The 24,246-nt window shown below is 38.4% G+C and overlaps 1 protein-coding gene across 4 annotated transcripts in view; it reads left to right on the forward strand.

Moving 5' to 3' along the window:
* Positions 1 to 24,246, forward strand: part of LOC135215587 (protein yippee-like 2) — a 166,196-nt gene that overhangs the window by 6,498 nt on the left and 135,452 nt on the right. Inside the window, exon 1 of one of the 4 annotated variants that reach the window (XM_064250487.1) lies at positions 10,720 to 10,866. The exons of the other annotated variants lie outside the window; for them this stretch is intronic. Coding sequence (XP_064106557.1) covers positions 10,836 to 10,866 — 31 coding nt within the window. The 5' untranslated portion in view covers positions 10,720 to 10,835. Of the gene's footprint in view, positions 1 to 10,719; positions 10,867 to 24,246 lie in introns of those variants that run through there. 4 annotated transcript variants of the gene reach the window in all.

A 24,246-nucleotide genomic window follows, 5' to 3' on the forward strand; every position in this document is an offset into this window, starting at 1 on the left:
GTGAGAGCGGCCTTATGCATTGTTAAAGAACTGCTGATTATGTCATGTAGCCCAACTGACAGCGCATTTTTTTTTCGTTGTAGCTCTCAGGCTGTTATTATTATATATATAATGTAAAATATAACTGACCAGGAATATTTAGCCAAATGAAAATTGAAATAAGTGACACTAAACCAGGCAAAGTAAAAGTCTACAAATTAATAATAAATAGTTATATATATAATATATTAACCAACATCAAATGACGAAACCCCTGTATAGTAGCATTAACATAAAAACGCAACACTTGCAGGACCCAAGCCATGCTTAAATAATAATAATAAAATAATAATAATAATAATAATAATAAACTATAAGAATAAAGTTATCGACCCTGACTAATTCTTAAATATATACAAATAAAAATTTGCATCTGACCCAAGCAATGTCTGATGCGACCATCACAGGAGCTGTTAAAACAGAAATGTTAACAAATATACCGAGTAGTTAAATAAAAAAGTAAGGAAACTACAAAGAAAATGTTTTGTAAGTGAAAATATTTGGGACAGCAGTGTTGCCTCTCTAAGCTAGTATCACAAACTCATAAACAAAGCCATTCATCTACCTGCTCACGTAACCCTTAGATGAGGTTGGCAATGATTGTGCGGATGATCCGTGGGTAGGAAGTCTCGATGACACTTCCTCCATTCCTCTGGCCGTTTTCCGTGGTCTTCCTCGTGTCTTTCCCTCCCCATACTGGCATGTCTAGCTGCGGCCTCCCCTCCCCCCTCAGCACTCCCCCTAGCATGGATCCTACCCCACCCTACCTACCTTCATTAAACCCTTCCCCACCCGGATAGAGAAATCTTTGTCATGGGACCAAAAGTGATGGGTTTTATACCTCCCCTGCCTTGAGGTGATATACATACACACACACACACACACACACACACACACACACACATATATATATATATATATATATATATATAATATATATATATATATATATATATATAACAAGACTAAGATCCAGTACCACATTCACACTTGAGCTGCTGAATTGTGAATAAACTCGACATTACTCGCTGCATATATCTACAAAGAATGCTCAGTGGATTTCTCTCTCTCTCTCTCTCTCTCTCTCTCTCTCTCTCTCTCTCTCTCAGTAGGCAATTTTAGATTCGTCACATTGCAAAAATGTTGCAGGTAAATATTCACTACTCATAATTAATTTCGTTACTATTGGTTTTAATTAGTTACTTTTTGTAATTTGTTAGTATATATACATCGGTGGTTGTTGTTGAATAAGTTTGTATCTCTTTGGCTGGTTTCTTTGTGATTGTCCCTCGTGAGTAAGAATATATTTCCATGTACCTAATGATTCCTTTGTAGTGTTTTCGTCTCTTTCTTTGTTGTCATTTTCTTTTTGTATGAATGGGAAGGGAAGCCATATTATGACTCTCTCTCTCTCTCTCTCTCTCTCTCTCTCTCTCTCTCTCTCTCTCTCCTCTCTCTCTCGCTCATATACATACATATATATATATGTGTGTGTGTGTGTGTGTGTGCGCGCGCGCGTTTTTGCTTGAGCGCAGGGAAAATTCGCAAAACTTTCACATATCAAATTTGCAGGTTCGCCTCAGAGGAGAAATGAAAACTTGAGTACCGAGTACGTTCGTGTAATTGTTCCACATAACTTGCAAGTAGTCGGTACTTGCTTCGTTTTGTCATCGTGTTGCGAACCCACATAAATATAGAAAAACATTTACAGTACTACTTGGCGTCACTTAGTCGTATGGTGGTATCAAATTTAATTAGTACAGATCGCAGATAGGGCCCAGTTAATATCTTGATACCCTATCTGTCTAGCTGTTGGTTCCTTTGTCTCTTCTCGCTAGGTCTCCGGTCTCCCTCCACAGTGGGTTACAGAGTGGCCTGAGAGCCTCTGCGGCGTTCTTACCGGACTCCTTGTCAGTTCATGTGGGTCTTCAGTTTCCAGTGCATGTAGTCGGCAGGTATATGCTTTGTCACTTGAGGCGAATATTTTTCATGTCTAATGTAATATTTTGCCTTATATTTATTTTCCATTCTTCTGCTTAGGCGTTATTAGTCTTCTTTCTTATCTCATATAATCGTACTCTGTCTCCCAGGTGGAGGTAAGAATTTCTATGAAGTTATAGTCTCATTCAACTTTAGTACCAATAATTATTCTTTCTGATGCTTGATTGTTTACAATGTGGATTCGTTGATCATAGTCTATAACAAAGGTCTATGAAGTTATCAATTTCATTAATAGAAATACCGTATTTTATCTGTCGTTATTTCATGCTTATTGATTTTAATCTCGTCCATCATTCAGCTTGAAAAAAAAATCATACAAATTTGTCGTCGCTAACTCACTGTTGTCATTTTTCTCCCCCTCCCCCCCCTTTTGTATGTTTAGTTCATTCAAATGCACTTCTGTCGCTCTTCCTGGGTTTCTCATATTATTTTATGCAATTTTGCAGTTGTGTGTTACTGGTATTTTCCTCCTTGGTGTATAACTGTTAAAATAATTTGTACTTTATATTTCATATCAAATAAAATTTTGTTTCCGTGAAAATATAGCAAATATTATAGGTTTAGTTCATTCTTAATGGTTTTTAATTCCATATATTTATATTTTTTGGTAATTTTTGTGTTATAATATGTATATATATATATATATATATATATATATATATATATATATATATATATATATAAATAATCCTCGACAGTCAAGAGGCTTCAATATATCCCGTAAACTTGAAAACTTGAACCAAAGTTTGAAACCGTTCTTTTCGTGCCAAAGGTAGACAAGAGATTGAACTAATGTGCGCTAGTTGAGAATGGAACAGCGAAGGTATGAACCTTAAGGGCTTCATCTTCACCCTTCGCTAACTTGATTGGCAACACTGCCTGTGACTTGGCAGAACTGCCTTCGAGTTGCCAATTAGCATTATGGAAACGTTTGACATGACTGGGTTTCATGCTCACTTTTTTATTTTATTTTATTTTTTATTTTTTTTCTCTACTCGAAACTCCCTTTCTGTTCAGTTTTAGCTCATTTTGTTGTGTAAAGTTTTGGTACCTGATGAGTCCTACGTGGTTCATTGCGAGGGGATGAAAATGTATCACTTTACGAGTGGAAAACGTGGAACAAACCCTTAAATTATTCCTGAACGCATAATTTGTTTGCTCTTGCTCACACCTGTTTAGTCTGTATATCTTTGGTATTGTGTAACCCCTGTCTTACCTTCATGTACTGCATGTGTATGTGCCTTGCGCACATATGTAATGCAAATCCCTCCTCCATAGTATAGACGCGTTTTATATGTAAACTAGATAGACTTTTTTTTCTTTTTTAGGCAAAATGTATTAACGAGTCAGTCTCAGCCCCATTCACTCTGTTGGCTGAGATTGGTCTAGTCTCATCAGACGCTTAATGCTTCGTTATCCTTTCGTTTCTCTTTAAAGTAAAAAAAAATCTTGATCAACACCAAGTTCAATTTCCCCAAATTCTTAGACTACGTCACTACGCCGGTTCTGGTTTAATAATGAGGAGCATTTAAAAAACATATTTTTTATGGCTCCGTCGCGTTTCTCTAGATAATATGTTAGGGGTCTCCTCCATTTTCCTCTACGTGCTCAAGTCATTACAGCACTTATATCCATCCTTGCACGTATGAGACAGCTCTTTTTACCCCGCAGCTTATATGGTTTCATTTGATAGTTCTTCGACTCTTCTGGTTTTACATGTAGCTACGTGATGCAGGTGATCTGATGCACATTTATAGGTTAGTCCTTTTTTTTATTTGTTCGTAAAACACTTAGGACGTACACCCCATGTATTCTATTTTTTAACCGTTAAATTGCTTCCCTTAACAGGCGGTGGTTCTTGAAGAAAAACCCAAAGCCTTAAGAAAACCTACGTTCATACTTTAGCCACTGGATCTTGGGTATATTATTATACATATAATCTTTTCCCTAACCCTGGGCTTCATAGAAAAAAAATACGATCACTCTTAAACTCGTATTTTTGTTGTTGAATCGAATTTTGACTACTTACAGAAAAATGCTATAAAATTGATAATTTCATAAGCCAACGCTGAATGGGCCTCAATTGTACTTTGAACCATCTATACACAGTGAATGTTCTTTTCAATCGTGAAATTGCTTTCTCTGGATACGCCTTTTACACCCTTCACCTCTAGTACTCCATATGTTCTGAATTTTTAGGTCCCTCTTCCCCAAATTCCATTGGCAAGTAAGAATTCTACTATTTGTGCATACCTATTGTCCTCATTCTCGCAACAAGTCCAAACCATGTATACTAAAATGTTCCGTTATTCCTAGCCAACCATTTCACTGTACTGTATCCTCATTTTTAGGCCTTTTGGTGTTTCTTGCTTCCATTTATTACACAAATTATTCCCGTCGTCGTCTTAATGCCTTTTCCTTAATTTCTTATTCGGAATCCATAATTCTCTTCATACAGTGTTTGTGAATGTTAATCTGTATTTTTGTATCATCAGGGAATTACAAGAGAAAATGCGAAAGTCCCCTGTACTACATGATGTGCCTCTGTGTATCGAGGCACGTTTTCACATAAAACTGCTTCATGTTGAACTATTTTCTCGGTGTTATGGATCTTATAATTGTGTTGCAGACGACGCATGCTAAGCAGGGATCAGTGGAGTTAAGGAGACTCCCACCCCTCTCTTTCAGGGAGTCTTCCCCCACCCAGCTACCAGGATCCTATCCCCTGAAGTCGGAGGGTCGGGGTGTTAGGAGACCCAGTAGGAACAATGGAAGGGTGAATAATCTAGATCTGGCTTCGCTACTTTTAGATTAAATAGAAAAAAAAGAAAAGCAGTGATGCGTACCGTGTTATTTTTGTATGCATTTACCATTTTTTAAAAGTTCCTGTACCATAAATGGTACCACTTATTAATGCTTCGTTTTGATTACTTTGATAGCACCACGGTGAGTGAACTCTTATCGCCATCGGTCTATGGTTTGTACCCCTTCTGTAACACACACGTTTGGCAAGCTGACTTGTCTCCATTTTTTTTACTGATAGTGCGATTAGTACCTTACGAAAGGAATTTAATTATGATTATAGGCGATGTAGAGTCGAGAAAATAAGTTGCTTTAAAAATGATTGAGGTCTTGAATCTGGTGTTGGCAAGATTATTGTTTTTACTATGGGAGCTGGTTGTACTTCAATAGTATTATGGGCAAAAGTGATATTTGGCAGTTATATATATATAATATATATCTATATACATATATATATATATATATATATATATATATATGTGTGTGTGTGTGTGTGTGTGTGTTTGTTTGTTATAAACATTTTATATATATATAGATACATATATATTATATATATAATATATATTGAGTTTATATATATATATATATATATATATATATATATATATATATATATAATCATTCTTGTAGTTGTTTGTACTTACTTTGCACTTTGGATAACAGTGAAATTTGGAAGAATATTTTTGGTTGGAGGTTTATTATTATTATTATTATTATTATTATTATTATTATTATTATTATTATATTGGAGTTTTCTTTTAAAGACCCCATCCATAATGAACGATATGAGATGACAGCGGTTCATTTTAATTGTAGATGAAAAAATGATGATGACTTATCAGTGGGGGTTGAGCAAGACATGTGACTCATGTGCAGTTGGGGGTCTGATACCAGGAACATCTCATGGTACTAGAAAAGTGGGGAAAGGCCGAGAGGAGAACCACGAAGACGGGGTTGGGGATCGGCTGATATGATCTGCCTGAAATATCAAGAAGGGGTGGTTGAAGCAATCTGGCAAAGGCCCATTACGTCGTATAAACCTGGATCATTTGTTACTGTGGTGGTATGTTGGTTAGCAAGATTTACGCAAAAAGTTGTGGGTAAATTTTTACATTTTTACAAAAAGAGGTGCCTTGTAACTGCCAACAGATGATAAGGTTTGACTAGAGATAAGAATGGCAGTGTACGGTAGTTAATTGGGTGAGAAGCAATCTCTTTGAAGGGACCAGGTTGCTCAAAATTGGCAAAGCCTTGGGGTCCCCGAATTTTCAGGTTTATAATTTTATTACATTTAGGATCAAGGTTCCAAAGACCTTGATTAGTGTATATACTTTACTTGTTTATTTTTGTTGTTAACCGAACATCAGTGTCGATAATACTGACGTCACTATTATTTCTTCTGACCAAGGTATGGGTTGGTGCGTTTGTTCTTTCACCAAATTTTGTGAAAATCCGTGTTTTCTGCTCTGGAGATATTCGGTTGAGAAAAACTCGCCAACACCTGCAGTTAGACTGTCGGAGGTTTGCAGTCTCAGAACACTCTTGTTATTATTATTGGTGAAATTAACTAAGTTGCATTTTTATGTAAGAGCATGTTCACAGCGATTAGGACAGTTCCTTCACCACAGACCTCGGGAACAAAGGAGTTGAAGTGGAGCTTGACCACGATGTAGGCAGTGACGCAGCGATGATGGTTGTCCCTCTTTTTTTTTGGGGGTGGGTGGGTGGGGGGAGGGGAGTGTGACTTGGGTTGAAGTGAATTGTTGTACCCAGAAAGGTGCAGGTGGAGAGAACTGGTTAAATAAAGGTATTTCAGCCTATAGCGAGGAAACGAATACTTGTGTGTTCTCAAAGTTAAATACATTATATATATATATAATATATAATATATATATATATTATATTATATATATATTATGCGTGTTGTGTGTATGTATTATATACAGACGAACTATCATAACATGCATATGGTTGTTTAGTAACATCACAGGTTAGAAGAGATTGAATGCATACTATTTCGTTAATCGTCTGTAACTTTCCATATGGTCTCATAATAACAAGTCTTCTTTCACAGTGAGCTGTCAACAATAACAGCAACTATTGGTCATTAGAGCTAGTGGATTATCTTAAGAAAAGAAGAAATAAAGGCATAGTTAAGAAAAGAAGAAAAAAAGGCATAGTTGTGAATGTTCATTATCTCATTCGCACAACCTCGACCATCCGTCATTGGCCAACCCTAGCTGATGATGCTATATATATAAGTGCAAGCAGGGGAGAATGGTTGCCAAACGACTGTTCTGTTATGATTCGGTTTAGGCCTGTTTCCCCGTGTAAGTCGCTTTGTTAGAAATCATTTAGTTAATGACGTGACACTATGACTACTAGTAATAAGTGATCTTTTGCAAAGTAATTTGAAGTAAAATTATTTTCTTATTCCTCAGACGAAATGAATTTGAGTCAGGTCTTGAAGTACGTCTGACTTCCTTGGTCTGATTCTTGTCGTCGGTTTATTCCTGAAGTATGGATTTCTATTGCTTGAACTGGTCATTCCCAGCTCATATCTAAGAGTGCAATTCTTATCCTATCTATCAAGCAAGCGAGGACAGTCTATCGCAACATCGAGTCTCCTCATATGCGCAACGAATGCACCACTGCCAGGGAGGGCTCAGCTTTGCATGAAACGGCAGCGGAGGCAACGTGAAACAAAAACGGTTCGCGCAACAGCAACATCAACAACAACCTGACCCAGCCGCCCTTGACGATTCAGTGCTGGCTGACTCCTCCTTTTGTCCTCCTCCTCCTCCTCCACCTCGTCCACCTCCACCTCCACCCCCTCACCTCCTCCCATCACGTAACCAACCCACCTCTATTATGTCTTGTCTCCCTTCCTCCTTCCCCTCCCCCTCACTCCTTTGAGTCTGTTCGTTTGTCTTCTCCCGTGTAATAATTCTCTCTCTCTCTCTCTCTCTCTCGAATTTACTTATAAACAGAGAAAGTATGCAGAAACACTTTAAATCAGTTGTCCGTTCAGTTTGTAGCTTATAGTGCATTTCCTAATTCTTGTCGTAGCGACCATCATCATAACCTTATTAGCAGCAACCCGCCAAGTCAAAAATGCCAACCAACACTGCCTACCTTTGAAGACAGAGGGAGAGCGACCTGTATCTAGCTAGACTGATCATGGTGGCAGGTTAGGTATTTGTCTGTCTATTCTGGGACATGTAGACGTAATTGAAATAGGAAATATTTCTAAAATCATCAAGAAACTTTCGTGCGCTCCTAAGGGTGATATTTCAACTGAGGCAATGAAATAAAATAAAAAAAAATCGGTGAAGCTTTGGATATTAAACAACTGGAAAAGATTTTTTCTTTCCGTCTTCTTCATTGAAATTGGCGTCTCACTGACTATGGTCATGGCCGGCTTTTCGCTCGTGAGAGTTCCCTTAAAAGATTGATAAATGGACGACTCCGTTCAGAATGACAGCGCCCTATCGTGCTTCTAAATGGTGTGGCATTGAACAAGACCAGTAGACAGGCGTCGCTCTCATGGCGCTGTAGCGCCGAGGTAAATTTGCGGAGCTTCGCCGTGTAGTTAGTTCCCTTTGAATGTAAAAACGGTTAAAAAGTTGGTGTCCAGCCTTGGCAATTATCAACTGTGAAGTTAGCAATGCGAGAAACTGTGGAACGAGAGGAAGTGACGAGTGTTAGCGTCGGAAATGTGTAACTGCTCCAAAATTCTCTCTCTCTCTCTCTCTCTCTCTCTCTCTCTCTCTCTCTCTCTCGACACACACACACACACACTTACGTTTAACCCCCCCCCCCCCTTCCCTACTCCCCAATGAGACGCCTGTTCGTCATATACTAAAATATATTAGTCAAAACTGAAAAGACATCCTCTGTTCTCTCATTCCTCGACTTTCGAAAGCTACAAAAGAAACCAAATACCCTCGGTAATATGCTTGGGGCGAGAGCGATACTGTGACAGTTGTCATCCGTCTTTGTTATCTCTCTCGGTATCTGTCATTTTGTGGTTGGGAAAAGAATATAATTTAATCTTGTGTTGTTGAAGCTTACTTGTGATGATATATCCAAATAAAATTTCCCACTATATATACAATTTAATGAAATGATAATAACTCGGTAAAATTACATAGTGAAAAATATTCCCACGACGATGATCATAAACACTGCTTGTAGAAGGCCTAGACTCATTCTCTTTGCCTCGCTATCCACGTACAGTACACAGTTGTATGATTGTAAATGTATGGTCTATACATGGAATACATCGTTGTCATGACAAGCATTCCATTCGAATGTTAACTTTAACCTTGACAGTGATGTTGGTAAGGAAAATGTATAATCTGTAATGTAATAGTAATACAGATAGCACTATTTACAGTAATAATGAAAGTTCCAATGTTGAAGATTTTAAGAATATTACTTCGGTACGATTACGCCATTCTTCTGAATGACCAGTCACTCTGGTTTCGCAACATTGCGCTTGCTCCATGAGAGTCCCATTATTTGATAATTCGTTGCAACATCGGTAGCACTGTATGTATGGCCATGGTGAAACTTCCGATAAAAAAATGAATTAGTTTTTCTCATGGAAGAAATCCCTGTTTAGGAGTTTATGGTGTCTAGGATTTTAGGAGATATGGACTGAATTGGAGTGGGTGGAACATTAGTTTTCTTTATATATATATTAATATATTATATATAATTTTATAATTATATATATATATATATGTGTGTGTGTGTGTGTGTGTGTGTGTGTGTGTGTGTGTGTATAAATATAGAGAAAACTAATGTTCCACCCACTCCAAATCAGTCCATATCTCCTAAAATCCTAGACACCATAAACTCCTAAAATATAGGGTTTTCTTTCATGAGAAAAACTATATATATATATATATATTATATATATATATATATATATATATACATACATACATACATACATACATGGAAACTGCAAAATCTCTCTTTCTCTCTCACATTGTTACTTTCATTTTCCCCGAAGGTAAACGTTACCAGTAATTGAAGTTCTGGTTAAAGATCAAAAGAATCTTTGTAGAACTACCAATACAATTAGTATATAAGAATGAGAGATAAGTGTTCGCATTAGATACGGGTTAGAGGAAACTTTTAATTGTCCTTAATAACAGTTACAGGCTAATGGATTAGCAACATTGAACTTGGCATTCAATTCCAGTCCTTAGATGTCGAGTCTCTCTCTCTCTCTCTCTCTCTCTCTCTCTCTCTCTCTCTCTCTCTCTCTCTCTCTCTCTCTCTCAACATGCGAGAATAGAGTTAGCGTGCATTGCCAGTATCAGTAGAGTATGTTTTGTTCATTGATAATCATATCTTTTGTTCATACCTTCTAAAGTTCTGTTTTGAGTATAATATATAATATATATACGTATTTATGTATATGTATAGATAGAAACATTAATATATATATATATATAGTATATAATGTATATATATATATATTAAACTGGCATCGCATCACGGAAAGGCGCCTGCCATAGAGAAAGAAATTACCACGATTATAAATGCTGCAAAGAACAATCGAGGTATGCATTAGGAAGGCGCCAAATATATAAGAGAGAGAGAGAGAGAGAGAGAGAGAGAGAGAGAGAGAGAGAGAGAGAGAGAGAGAGAGTGGGTGAAAGCTGGGCCAGAAGAGTAGGGAGGTAGGGCTTTATTTGGGATGGGGTGTTGGTGGGGTGGTCCCGGTATGTGATGGGTAGGGGTGACTGTTGGTTGGGCTTTCTACCGCGTGAGATGTGAGAATAGAGATACACTGGTTAGACCAAACCACACAGTGTGTGTGTATACACAGGGAAGACATATTAACACCTACACAATCGTCCTTTTGTCGTCGTCGATAAGTTTTGTCGCTACCTTTTGTCACCCGAACGGTTAACGACAACATAACGAAAATAAACTGTTTCATCGTCGATAGAATTTCGTCGTTGGTGGTTGCAATGTTTCTGGTCGCTGAACATCACAGCCAAGGTAAGGAAGAGTTTAAACTCCGTTGTTTCTTGTGATTCGAAAACGAGGTGCCAATCGTTTTGTTTGTCTCCGATGTGGGATTATATGTGGGATTAACTCTTTGCGTTCTCTTAACCAGCACAGATTGAAGTGATAAGTGCTTGTGTGTTCGCGAAGGAGAGTTTCAACAAAACCGCATAGAAGACAGTGAAAGTGGCTTGAGGTTCGTTCTAGAAAATATTTTTCGTTGTAAGGAAAAAGAGAGAGAGAAAAAAACAGCGTACGATTTTGCGTCTTCCAAGAAAATAGTTGTGTTAGTGCCTGTGTTTGTGGTGAAGGTGAAGCATTGTGTTCATGAAATTATCCAGTACGTTAGTGATCGCCACATGCAATTACTTCTGTTTTTCCACGTATGTGGGAGGAGATTGTGATTGGGTGCGTCTCTTGGTTATTTATAACAAAATTCCTTTAAGCATTGCTGAGTCTTCAACAGCCTACAACAACCTTGTTTTCATGGCGTAAGGCCCATTCTCTCTCTCTCTCTCTCTCTCTCTCTCTCTCTCTCTCTCTCTCTCTCTCTCTCTCTCTCTGTTGCTTATCGTGCGGAGGGTAAATACCTAATATTCGATGAAAAGTGTAGTTATAAATCGTTTGCGAGTGCGAAAGTACGGTACGGGTGATTATTTTTCAACTTCAGCTCTTCGTCTAATTCTTAGATGACAATGAATGGTTTGATCTTTTTATTGTGAACTCATACAGCCTACTTACGCAAATGCTTAGCACTTTACATATTTTTATACATTTGCTATTATAGCCGTAGGCACAAAAGCCTTCCTGTCTCAAGAAACTAGTGAATTGTGCATTTGTTTCCATGCCTATATACAAAGGATCTAGTGCATAATACGTGTTATTGTACTATACAGAGCCTTGTATTTAGTATATTACAGACAATGAGCAGGGCAAAGGCCTGTGCGTTTGTCGTGAGTTTAGTGTTTACATAGAATTAATGTGTGTATTAGTGGTAGTATTTCCAGAGTTATACTATGGTTGTGGTAATTCGGGATAAATTTATCCATCCAGACATACGTTGGTGTGTGAGTGGAGGTGGTGAGGCATTGTTTAAAAAGGTACGTAGGTTCTCAACCCTAGAGTCATTTAACATTGGAAATAGTTTATCCATATTTGTATGTGGCTGCTGACTTTTTTCAACTTATTATTATTTAATTAATTTTTGGGGGTGGGATGAATGAAGCAAACCTGATCAAAGCCTTACCCTAGAGAAATTGCTAATTAATTCTGTTCTCGTGAATTGTCAAAAGTGCATAGATATCTTTCAAGTATAGGAAATAAATAACAAAAGAATAAAGAACTTAGAACTCACGGTACAATAGCTGAGAAATTAATGGTCGTACTTGAACTCGACAGAACTCATTATAGTGACAAATTGTTTCATATTCCAGAAGCTTTCGTGGAATAACTTCTGTGTAGACTTCTAGAGTCTGGGCCTTTAGGCCTATTCCGTATGCGCTAAGAATGATTATGTAATAGGATGGGGTAATGTGCTCATTATGATAGGCCTTTTTTTACCTTATTGGTAGAAATGTCCACTTGTTTTTTGATAGGATTACCTCATGAGTGTATTTGTAAGTACGGTAGGCCTATTTACCCTTGTTTATGGATAGAAACCCTCTATTGGGATAGGCTTACTTCGATAAGTCTGCATCCAAGATGTGTTCTGATGTTAGGCCTTCGTACATTCATCATCTTTGATTACGGATAGTCGATGGCTTGGCAAAAGTACACCTTCGGTTGTTTGAAAGGGAAAAGCTCGTTTTATTGAATAGGTATCCATTCCACTGTGAACGAGCGTTGCCGAATAGGCGCGCGGTTCTTTATAAGAATAAAAACTGCCTTTGAATAGACAAGTTTCCTCTTGGTTGCAGATGAAGGTTTACTCTATTTTTGAACCGGTATGTGTTTCTCTGGGGTGAGAACTTTTTAATAGGCCTCAACGCCTCCATAGAAAGTTATTAGGTTTATATATTTTTCAGTGAAATGAATATCCCGATTTATCTGGATGCAGGGCCAAGTTCTGTAGTTAAGTATATCTTAGTTTAACCAGACCACTGAGCTTGATTAACAGCTCTTCTAGGGCTGGCCCGAAGGATTAGATATTTATACGCGTCTAGGAACCAATTGGTTACCTAGCAACGGGAACTACAGTTTATTGTGGGATCCGAACCACACTGTATCGAGAAATGAATTTCTATCACCAGAAATAAATTCCTCTGAGTCCGCGTTGGCAGAGCAGGGAATCGAACTGCCGACCACCGGATTGGCAGCCGAGCTCGAAAACCACTCGTCCAGCGTGGAACTTCCAAGTTCTGTAGTAGTTCTGAAAAAATATAGATATAAAATGTTTAGTTATAAAAAATGGGTTACTTATTTGATAAGCAATTTTTTAGGTTTTGACGAAATTTAGGCTAAACATAAAAGAAAATGGAAAGTAAGCTAAATTTTTGGACTGATTTTTTAACGAATTTTCGTGTTTGAAAGATGTCTTATGTACTGGTATGTCTTTTATTTTTTATGCTACGTGTTTTATGAATAGGATTATTTCATGGTGTGTTTTCCGTATGGTAAGTTTTTTTTTGAAGGGGGGGGGGGCGTGTTTTATGTGATGCTCAAGCGGTTAAGGAAAGCTGTTATTGAAATGCAGTTTCCCTCTTGTTACTGAATTGGCAGCTTTCCTTATTTTAGAAATTACGCTTTGTTCTGCAGAGCGAGATCTCCAGAAGACATGAGATTTCTTCATTTGTTAGTAAATGGAAGTTTGTGGATTAAAGGCTTTTCGGAACGACAAAAAAGGCGTCTTTTGAACGAGACGACCGGACAGCAGTCCCGAAACAGGACCTACTGTACAGATCTGCGTTTCGGTCTAGGCCGTTCCAGACCAATCGCGTCGTCTGCTTTAAAGATCTGATTGTGTAATAACATCCATTGCTGTAAGGTCATGCCTTTGTTTACATCCTGGAGGCTTTGATTATTATATGTATTGAAGCTCCAGCCTACCCCCCCCCCCCCTTCCTTTTCCTTCACTCCAAATTCTCCCCCCCCCACCCCCCCCCCCCCTTTTTTTTTCGTACGTGTTCCTAAAGTGGATTTTCCAGTCTACTTTCAAAGGTGGTTGAACTTTAAGGGAAATTAAATATGTACCTGACATGATGGGAGTTGAGGGAGTGGTTTATTGTTGTAACTCTCTCTCTCTCTCTCTCCTCCTCCTAATCTCTCTCTCTCTCTCTCTCTCTCTCACACACACACACACACACACACACACACACACACACACACACAGGGCACCGGCTAAGGCCGTGATCGTCAAGATATTTTTCTTGTGGTTAATCTTCGTGAGTGATCTAGAGAGAGAGAGAGAGAGAGAGAACACTTAACAAAAGTGCTTCCGGGAGTGTTGTCGGATATTCTGAAATGCATGAGAGAATTTTTGCCAGAGCTCACGAAAAGGGAGAGAGAGAGAGAGAGAGAGAGAGAGAGAGAGAGAGAGAGAGAGAGAGAGAGAGAGAGAGAGAGAGAGAGAGAGAGAGAGAGGGTAGTTGACATCAATTGAGGAGGCCTGCAATTAACTTGAATAGAAAATTGCACTGAACGTTTTGTGCAACTACGCCGAATGTGAATGCGACATCTGCCTTTTACAGATGTGTTCTTACGTATTTAACGAGATTTCTTTCCAGTGGGATCTTTGATAGTGTAAAGAAAACCTTTTTGATAGACTAGTTACCCAAATGGTACTGAAATATGAATAATTGGGCCGACTACTTTACGCTCTTTCCCTCTGCGATCAGCTTTGTATGATATCAAGAAAAGCTGCTGGATTTCATTTTCTCCGAGTAGCCTAGTGGCTACTGCACGGTCCAGGAAGGATTCAAAAATTGTTGACCGGGAAAATGGATGATACGAGAGAATTCCAAGGTATCAGGGAACAGATATATGTCTTCATTTGGCCCAAATGTGAAGAAGCGAAAACACCAAGACGGAAGCAGTAAATGATTAGTGGAGAACAAGCAGGTCAAAAGGAACGACCCGGGTGAGGTGCTTCTAAAATGACCAGGCGTCCATATTGAAAGACAAAATATGTGATGGTTCTTGTGCTAGACGCGTTCCTCTTCCCTTTCCCTCCTCCTGTCTTTTTTTTTTTTTTTTTTTTTTTTTAATTTTGTTATGGTGATCTTTGCTGCAGCACCGCGAGGCTCTCCTTTGCAAGGGAATCATGCAAGCGGCCAACTGACTTCTGTAAGAGTTGACTGATTTCATTTAGGCCTATGTGGTTATTTTCAACGCAATTGGCCTAGTTTGGGGACTTGCTCGCTTAATATATTTAATTTGAAGTTGAGACATTCAGTTCTGGGTGCACCAGACTTCTTAAGTAGGAAGAGACCTCAGCGGCTTTGCGTCATTCGTAAATAAGTGGAGAAAAAGAGAGAGAAATTGTTAACGTATTGGTCGTGGTCTAGATTGCTTTGACCAGGCTGAGATGTTAAAGGTTTTGTCTCTCCACCCCCCCCCCCCTGTACACTGCTCTTGATAACAACAGCAAAGCGATATGTAGTTTGCGTTAACGTCGTCATATTTTTTTTTCTTATACGGTAGACTATGCCAAGTTGAAGTCAATGAAGTGGTTTCTTGCAGAAATTTTATGTAGTAGTTTTAATAAATGATGTGTGTGTATGTATGTATGTAGGCCGTTTTCCTATTAGCAAATCAACTCGAAAATTTCGTTTTGCAACTTATGGATGAGTGAAGAATCCCATATGCAGAAATGTTTATATATAGATTTATCTATATATATATATATATAGAATATAGATATATACTCGATATATGAGAGAGAGAGAGAAGATGAGGAGGAGAGTAAAGAGAGAGAGAGAGAGATAGTGCTCTTAAGTACGTGCATAGATTTGGTCTAACATGCAATTAAAGCTAATCAAGCCCACGTTCTGTGTAAACTTCCTATTATTCGGTTTTAATCTCATGTTAATTTGGGTATAATTGCGGCCGGAGAGTGGCAGTTAGCGTCAGATTTATATTTCGCCTAATTGGCTACAAGATCTCGGAGTATCTGTTACACTGGACCTAGAGAAAATGACCCAAGGGAATTGAACTCCGTTGCGTAGTGTCTTCCAATAGGAGTCTGTTTACTTCGGCGTGTTGGTGAGGGAAAAGGCATTTGTTTGTTGGAGTTGGCTTTAGAAATATTTGTCCTGACGAAGAGAAAAGACTGGCGAACTTATTAGTGTGCTTAAGAGCGAATATGGATTGTCTGCGTTTGCTATTGTCACTGTTATTCGTGAGTGTCTTCCTGGTGAAGGAAGGAAGAAGAATAATGATTGGGTATCGTTATGCTGAGGAGGTGTAATGCAACGATAATGTTCTCTTGGGATAATAAGAGACGCACATACATGTAAGAGAGAGAGGAGTAGAGGGGTGTATGGTTGTCGTAGCACGTGAGGGTATATCAGTATATGGATGTTCTCAGTACAGTCGGTAAGCTCATTTAGTTGTCAACCCTAAAGTAAACGGCTGTTTTTGTGTTGTAAAAATGTACATCACTCTACATACTGTATACATAATATTTTTTGTTAATAATTGTGTGCTGGGATAGATATTCAGAGTACTTCGCTATTGCAAATAGAAGGGAAGGCACAGTTTCCTTTTTGGAGACAGAAATGAAAATTATCTGGCCGTTTAAGATAAAGGAGTGGTGTATCTATAAATTGCGATAAATGGTATTGATATCTGTGACCCGTGGAGACCTCCATACAGTATAATGATGCCACTTATTACCAGTGGTGGTGGTATTCCTTTAACGTATTTGCAATGCTTACTAGGCTAATCGTCTAAAGGGTAGAGGAGGTGTCAGTATTGATCATTGTTGGTGATATTTACTTTTATTGTCATTCTTAATTGTAGATAGTGGATTCTTTATGTATGCTTTCGGTGGCAGTTACAAGATCGTCGTCGTTTATAATTTAATGATTTTTCAATTCTTGTAGGAAACTCGTAAGGGTTCCCCTCTCGCAACGTCTGTATTGTGGAACATTCGACCGGGATACAAGTTCGGTGTTGTGTGTATGTTGATGGTTAGTCTCAAAATATTTTACTATGGATAGCTTTGGCTCAAGTTAATTTATTATGGATAGCTTTGTCTTGAGTATCCTTTGGCGATGTCAGTGTTGTACACTTGATGTGCAATCGAGATTTTCATTTGTCTTATTTTTGGACGTGGGCGTCAATGCACGAGCATCCCGTCCGTTGATGTTGATAGAATTACTTTATTTTGAAATATAAGTAAATAATAACCTTGGTTTTATCGGTAGTATTAACGGTATTCTGAATCCAGTGTTTAATTTTGACACAGATATAACCTGTCAGAAATATTTACTCTCTCACTATCTCGTGATCCGTGGTTTGTCTGTCTCGAGTGCTGTGCTTTCGATGAAAAAGTCAAGTAATTCTTATTTATGTGCCCCTTGAGTGAGAAGTACGCAGTTAGTGTCATGGCTGCCATCTATCTCTTGAGTCAAGTTGCCAAATATTATATATCTATTTATATATATATATATATATAATATATATATATTTAATATAGATTTATAGTTTATATATTATATAGTAATTGATATTATTCGCTCTCTCTCTCTCTCTCTCTCTCTCTCAGAAACTGATGTTTTGGAATGTACTTTACGGTCGATTAGTATGTGCTGAAAATGGCATATAAAGTGGGAAGTAAAAAGAGATGTATGCATTAATAAATACACGATTCTCTCTCTCTCTCTCTCTCTCTGATTCGAGCAGCTAGATTGAGCGCCAACCTCCTTTGTGTGATGGTGGGCAACGTGTTTATTTTGTTATGAGCGTACGCTTCCATCACATCCTGAATCGCCTCTCCTGACAACGCTGAAGCAGACCGCAAGGCGCTATTCTGAGTTCACTTTTGTTTTGTTTGGACGATTTGTCTGTTGACTTTCTTCTCCCGCTCTTCGTCTCTTCTAATTTTAAGTTGTATCGTTACCTCGTTTTGATAAGCTTGCGTTTATTCTTTCTTTTGCAACGCATCGAATGTTTGCCTCCCAGCATTGTTTGTATTTATCCCTTTCCGATGCCCTTGTTATGAGTGTGTTAATGGGGGGGTTGTGTGTTTATTTTTAATGGTTGGTCAGTGTTCTTGAGTAGAGTTACGAAGGATAATACACACACACCCGTGAGGGTGTAGCGCCGTTAGTGCACCTTATGCGGTGTACTGAGGCATTACTTAAGGTTATTTGCAGCATCCCTTCGGCCCCTAGCTGCAACCCTTTCGTTCGTTTTACTGTACCTCCTTTCATATTCTCTTTCTTCCATCTTACTTTCCACCCTCTCCTTACAGTTTTTCATAGTGCAACTCCGAAGTTTTCCTCCTGTTACACCTTCCGAGCCTTTTATTGTCAATTTCTGTTTCAGCGCTGAAATGACCTCATAGGTCCCAGCGCTTGGCCTTTGGCTTAGGCTAAATTCTGTATGCAATTCAGTTGAACACACGTTAGCTGTTTTCGATAGAAGGCGGCTACTGTTATGTGATCAGTATTGTTGAAATAAGTATTTTGACGTATTGATCTAAACCAAGTTGTGCAAAAGATACTTCCCTTTAGCCTGAACCGGATGTATCCAGAACCTGGGGTCAATTTCCAGTAAAACGAGGTGATTTTAGTCGAAACTTTCTTTTCATTTTGACTCTTTTAGGGGCCACCATAAGCTTGTTTACGACAGTAGCAGAAGGTTCAGTCTGGTTTTGCTGTTGCTGGAGTCGGTCGCTACAATGTCTTTTTACGGCGATTGGTAGGACGAATTACGCTCCAAAAACGGCATTTGGGATGGTGTTGTCTCTCTCTCTCTCTCATTTTAGAACGTGGCTGACATATTTGAAATGCTTTGCGAAATGGAACTACCATTTTGCTCTGTATTTTAAGCTCGGTGGAATGGTTTACTTCCGGTTTTATTGTTTGTTTGTCTAGTTGTTGTCAGGGAACCCCAGAAGGACGTCTGTAGACTTTTAAGAAAATTTTACCCCCAAAAAATGTCCGTGTGACTAGAAATAAGAGACGTGAATGTAACCTGTGAGGAAGAGAAGGGCCTTTGTTGGTGGTGGGGGGTGACGTGGTTTGCACAGCCTTGGCGGATACTGAAGAAAGGGCTCCTCGTTTTAGCGCATAATTTCTCTAGCTTTCACTTTGTTAACGTTCGGTCGGAATTGTTTACGATGAGGACAAAGCTTTTCCTTTCAGCTTCAGTTGGGTTTTCAAATTAGGTGTAGACTAGTTACTGGCACAAGGACGCAATGTTCATATATATATATATATATATATATATATATATATATATATATATATATATATATATAATATATATATATATACACGTGTATTTTTAGTAGGTGTACGCGTGTTTTGTTGAGAGATGGGGCTCGAATGACAGATCTGCAAAAGATTGCATCATAGATCCATCAGTAAAGAATAACTTCTGTTGCCCCTGTTTGTGTGTATGTATGTATGTATATATATAATATATATATATATATATATATATATATCCTATATATATATATATAATATATATATATATATATATATATATATATATGGGGATCTAGGTGCTTGGCCGCATCTCTTGCATACCTGAGTTTTGGTTAGGAAGATCAGTAACCTTAATTAAGGCCAGGAATATCATGTGATCAAGAATAATTTCAAGGAAAGTGGGAGGAGAGAGAGAGAGAGAGAGAGAGAGAGGAGAGAGAGAGGAGAGAGAGACGAGAGAGAGAGAGAGAGAGAACTCCGTAGTGGTCCGGAGGTTTGGATTTTTCTTGTGGGAAAAATATTCTTGGCTGCGTCGAAAGGCCCGACTAAAATAATCCGCTGTACACTTATGTGCGTTCGCACATACCTGTGATAGTTCCCGAGTCATCCACCTCTCTCTTTTCCATCCCTTTGCTTCTCCCTTCCTGTTCCCCCTCCCCCCCTTCCCTTCTTCCCCTTCCTCTAGCCCCTCTTCGTTCCTTTAGCTTACTTTTTTGTCACGTGGGCTAGTCCCCCCCCCCCCCCCCCCCCACCCCCCCCCCCCCCCCCCCCCCCCACCCGCCCGCACACCTTCCTCTTTCCGTGTGTTAATGATCCCCTCCCGTCCTTTGGGTTAATATTCTCTAGTGCAGGTTGTGGACTCGCTAGGAACTTTGAGGAATTCGTAGTTCTGCCTAGACTCTTGGGTATGCAGGATATATATATATATATATATATATATATATATATATATATATATATATATATATATATATGTGTGTGTGTGTGTGTGTGTGTGTGTAATGAGGGTGTGTTTGTATATATATATATATATATATATATATATATATATATACATTATATATATATATATATATATATATATATATATATATATCACATATTTATATAGACGGGTAGATAAATTAATGGTTTAATATTTAAAATTTTCATTAACAGTGATATCTGACATATGCTCTCTTGATTCACAATCAAGTGTGAAACACTCGGAAAGACAGATCAAACATTGGAAAGCTGAATAAGATTTGGAAGTCAGATAGATCGAAATTGTTTGAAAATATGAAGTTGTCAATAAATCTAGTATTTACCATCTGTATAGTTTATGCAAGTATGACTTAGCTTGGACGTGACCTTCGGTCTGACCCTGGGAAAATAGTATGCAATCATATTAGCTGAGCTTCTGTGGGCACCAGATGAGTGGGGAGACCTTTATATGCTGGGATGAGAGAGATGAGGATTGAGGAGGGAGGCTGAAGATCTGTGGGAGACGAGGCACAGGAAAGAGAGGAGTGGCGGAGGAATTTCTTCACGGAGGCCCTTTGGCGTCACGCGACGCAGTAGATGACGATGAACGTGTGTTTGTGTGCGTTTGCGTGCATGCGTGCATACGTGCTACAGAGCACAAGAATACGAGGAAGATTTGAAAGAAAGCCAGACAAAATCATGAGGACATTGTGAATGAACAGTGGAACCTGCTCCTAGAGATATAAGTGAGCGCACGATGTCTCCTCGGATGAAGTAACAATTCTTTGAGACATCCTAATCCTTGTTACTCCTTGTAACTCTTCTGACAGGTTACAACGCATCAGGACATTTATATAGCATTTTATTTTTTTATTTTTTTATTTTTTGTCGATATTGAGACTTTTCCAGTCCCCGTGACTTGGCTCCATTGGAAAGAAAAGATAACGAACAAGGCCCTATTTATAGTTTACAGGCAGAGTCCTGGTTAAACTTACAAAGGAAACTTCTACATCAGGTGCATCATACAAATACACAGAAGACTCATCAGCAGCACTTCAAACCCTAAGTACACAATTCACACCACGTCTAGTTGGTACACTCCCGCTTCTAAGAGTACGAGGCCCATCTTTTCTAACACTTCTTTCAAACCATTTATCGAGCCCTTCCTAGGTTGATCAGGGTTATTTTTATGACTTTTTATTTTTTAAATATCTATAAACAAAGGAATTGCTGGGTTCACCTTTTACATGAGTTGAAAATTCTCTCTCTCTCTCTCTCTCTCTCTCTCTCTCTCTCTCTCTCTCTCTCTCTCTCTCTCTCTCTCTCTCTCTCTCTCTCTCTCTCTCTCTCTCTCTCTCTCTCTCAGCCATCTTATCTGGTTTCCAGTTCACTTAACTCTCGGAGAGCTATTTTGGTTATCTCCCTCGCATTTCATTCGTGACCGATAGCGTTATATTCCTCTCGTTCGCCCAGTCATTTACATCCGTCATTGATTGCTCAGTCATCATTCAATTAACAGCCCATATTTTTTCGGAATACAAATTTATCTCTGCAATATTGAAATTTTTGTGTTCTCGTAATGGGGTTATTTTACATTTTGTAAACGGCTAGTATAGAATTCTGCGATTGAATACCTATCATTTTTGTCATTTTTTTTTCTTCTGCCTTTAAACCTTGAAATACTTCTGATATGGATTTTATACTTGGTCGTTTTGCGGTATCTTTGGCGCCCTCCTGCATCTCCGGGATATTATAAATCATGTTTTAGTGGGTGCCTTAACACAGCCCGAGATGCCAGGTCTCGACATTTTACAAATAAAAAGGAGTTCGATTTACACTTTTATCTCTTTATTTTCTTTACCACACTTTTGTCGCTTTACCAGACTTGAGTTTACCACACACACCTTTTTTCCCTTAACCGCAAGAGAGAGAGAGAGAGAGAGAGAGAGAGAGAGAGAGAGAGAGAGAGAGAGAGAGAGAGAGATTGTTTAGGCGAGACAAATGAGAAGAGCAGGCAAGCAAGAAAACGTTTGGAGTTGTACTAAAGAAGGCAGAAGAAAGAGAAAAATTTTAACGCAATGGCGGGAGGGGATTTGAAACTAAATGAATGCCATTGCGAAATTATTTGAAATTTGTGTATGTATATATATATGTTATATATATATATATATATATATATATATATATATATATATGATAATATATATTTATAGAGACAGAGAGAGAGAGAGTGTGTTCAGAATGGTAAGCAGAATATTCTGGATGCTAAGGATTTACAGATAGCAGACTTACCGAGACAGTAAGCTGAATGTTAAGAATGAGAGAGAGAGAGAGAGAGAGAGAGAGAGAGAGAGAGAGAGAAGAGAGAGAGAGAGAGAGAGAGAGAGTCTCGTAACATAGAAAATTGTTCCTTCATCTCGCGTCATTAAATTCAAACTCGTATAGTTCTGTAAACCCAGCCTGAAATTTAATGGTTCCATTGGCTTTCTGTGATCGACATTGGGATGTGATGGTTTTGGGCAGGAGATCAGGGTTGCCCCAGCCCCCACTACCCCAATATCCAGTCCCAGTGTAGTACGTTGCAATCCTCTGCCTTTGCCAAGTGGTACCTACGTTACGCTGGTACGAGTCCGTAGGTACAAATAGGTTATTGGAGCCAAAGTCTCGGTAAAATTGGAACCTATTTTATGGTTTATTTTGGGTATAATTTTGGGAGAAGTGGTTCATGCTGAAACCCAAAGGCCAGCGAATTAAGGGTATTTTGTGTTTACTTCAGTTCATTTTACTTTTTTTTTTTTTTTTTTTTTTTTGCTTTGTATATATTCCTGATGTTAGGTGTTAGAACTGGAAATGTAGCTAATATGTTTGTATGTACTTTTATTTATATAAAATATCCTTTCGTAGGATCCAGTCGCTTTATGTTTATTTAATTTTATTTAAATGTGTGGTTTACTTACTATTAAATTTCTTTTATTTGAGACAGTGTAAAATAGTAAAATATTGAACAGAAAAGTGCTTTTAGAAATAGAGCTTGGAAATCTATTGGGGCAGAGTTGTTGAACTCTATAGCTCACAGATGACAACATATGTTCATCATTACTGATGAAAAAGTATACCTGCTTATCAATATATGAGATGTGTATGTTTGTGTGTATGAGAGCAGATGCTCACTTTTCGAACAGTTGATCTTCAGCAATTCCTGTTGAACAATGGTATATACATGACGCCTCAGTGGCGTGGTTGGTTTGGTGTTTGCTTCTCACCTCGGTGGTCGTTGGTTCGATTCTCGGCCATTCCATTGAGGAGTGAGAGATGTGTATTTCTGGTGATAGAAGTTCACTCTCGACGTGGTTCGGAAGTCACGTAAAGCCGTTGGTCCCGTTTCTGAATAACCACGGGTTCCATGCAACGTAAAAACACCATACAAACAAACAATGACGCCCTGTATTCATAGGCAACAAATACCTTATAAACAAAATAACGCGGTTAATTAAGGAAATTGGGGAGAATCTTCAATTGTAGCTGAATTTTACCATAATAATTTTAGGCAGGTTTGGAGGCTAATATGCATATTCGGGCCACAGGGGAATCAAGAATGCATATTGATATTTCAGGAAATACTTGACTTGAGCCGATCAAGGTAAAGAAACTGCGTAGAATTAGTCTTGATGGCGACCTTATTGTTATCACGGTATTAGAGAGGTGCAGTCAACTTGCTTTTCAAATTTTGCCATTACTGAAGAATTTCCTATAGATAGAACTGGGCTCTTGCAGTATATTTTGTCGGTAATTATGTTCATGCATTTGTTACATTTTGATAATTAGAAATGACACGCAAATGGTAAATGAGAGAGAGAGAAAGAGAGAGAAGATTTATATTATACGACAAGAGAAAGAGAAACTTCCGCCCGTGATATAGGAGGGAAACGTGGAATGATTAAAGTAAGAAAAAGACATAAAAAGATAGGTTGATGAAGGAGATGAAATAGACAAACAGAATGAGAGAGAGAGAGAGAGAGAGAGAGAGAGAGAG

Source organism: Macrobrachium nipponense, chromosome 19 (assembly GCF_015104395.2).
Source record: "Macrobrachium nipponense isolate FS-2020 chromosome 19, ASM1510439v2, whole genome shotgun sequence".
Classification (NCBI taxonomy): domain Eukaryota; kingdom Metazoa; phylum Arthropoda; class Malacostraca; order Decapoda; family Palaemonidae; genus Macrobrachium; species Macrobrachium nipponense.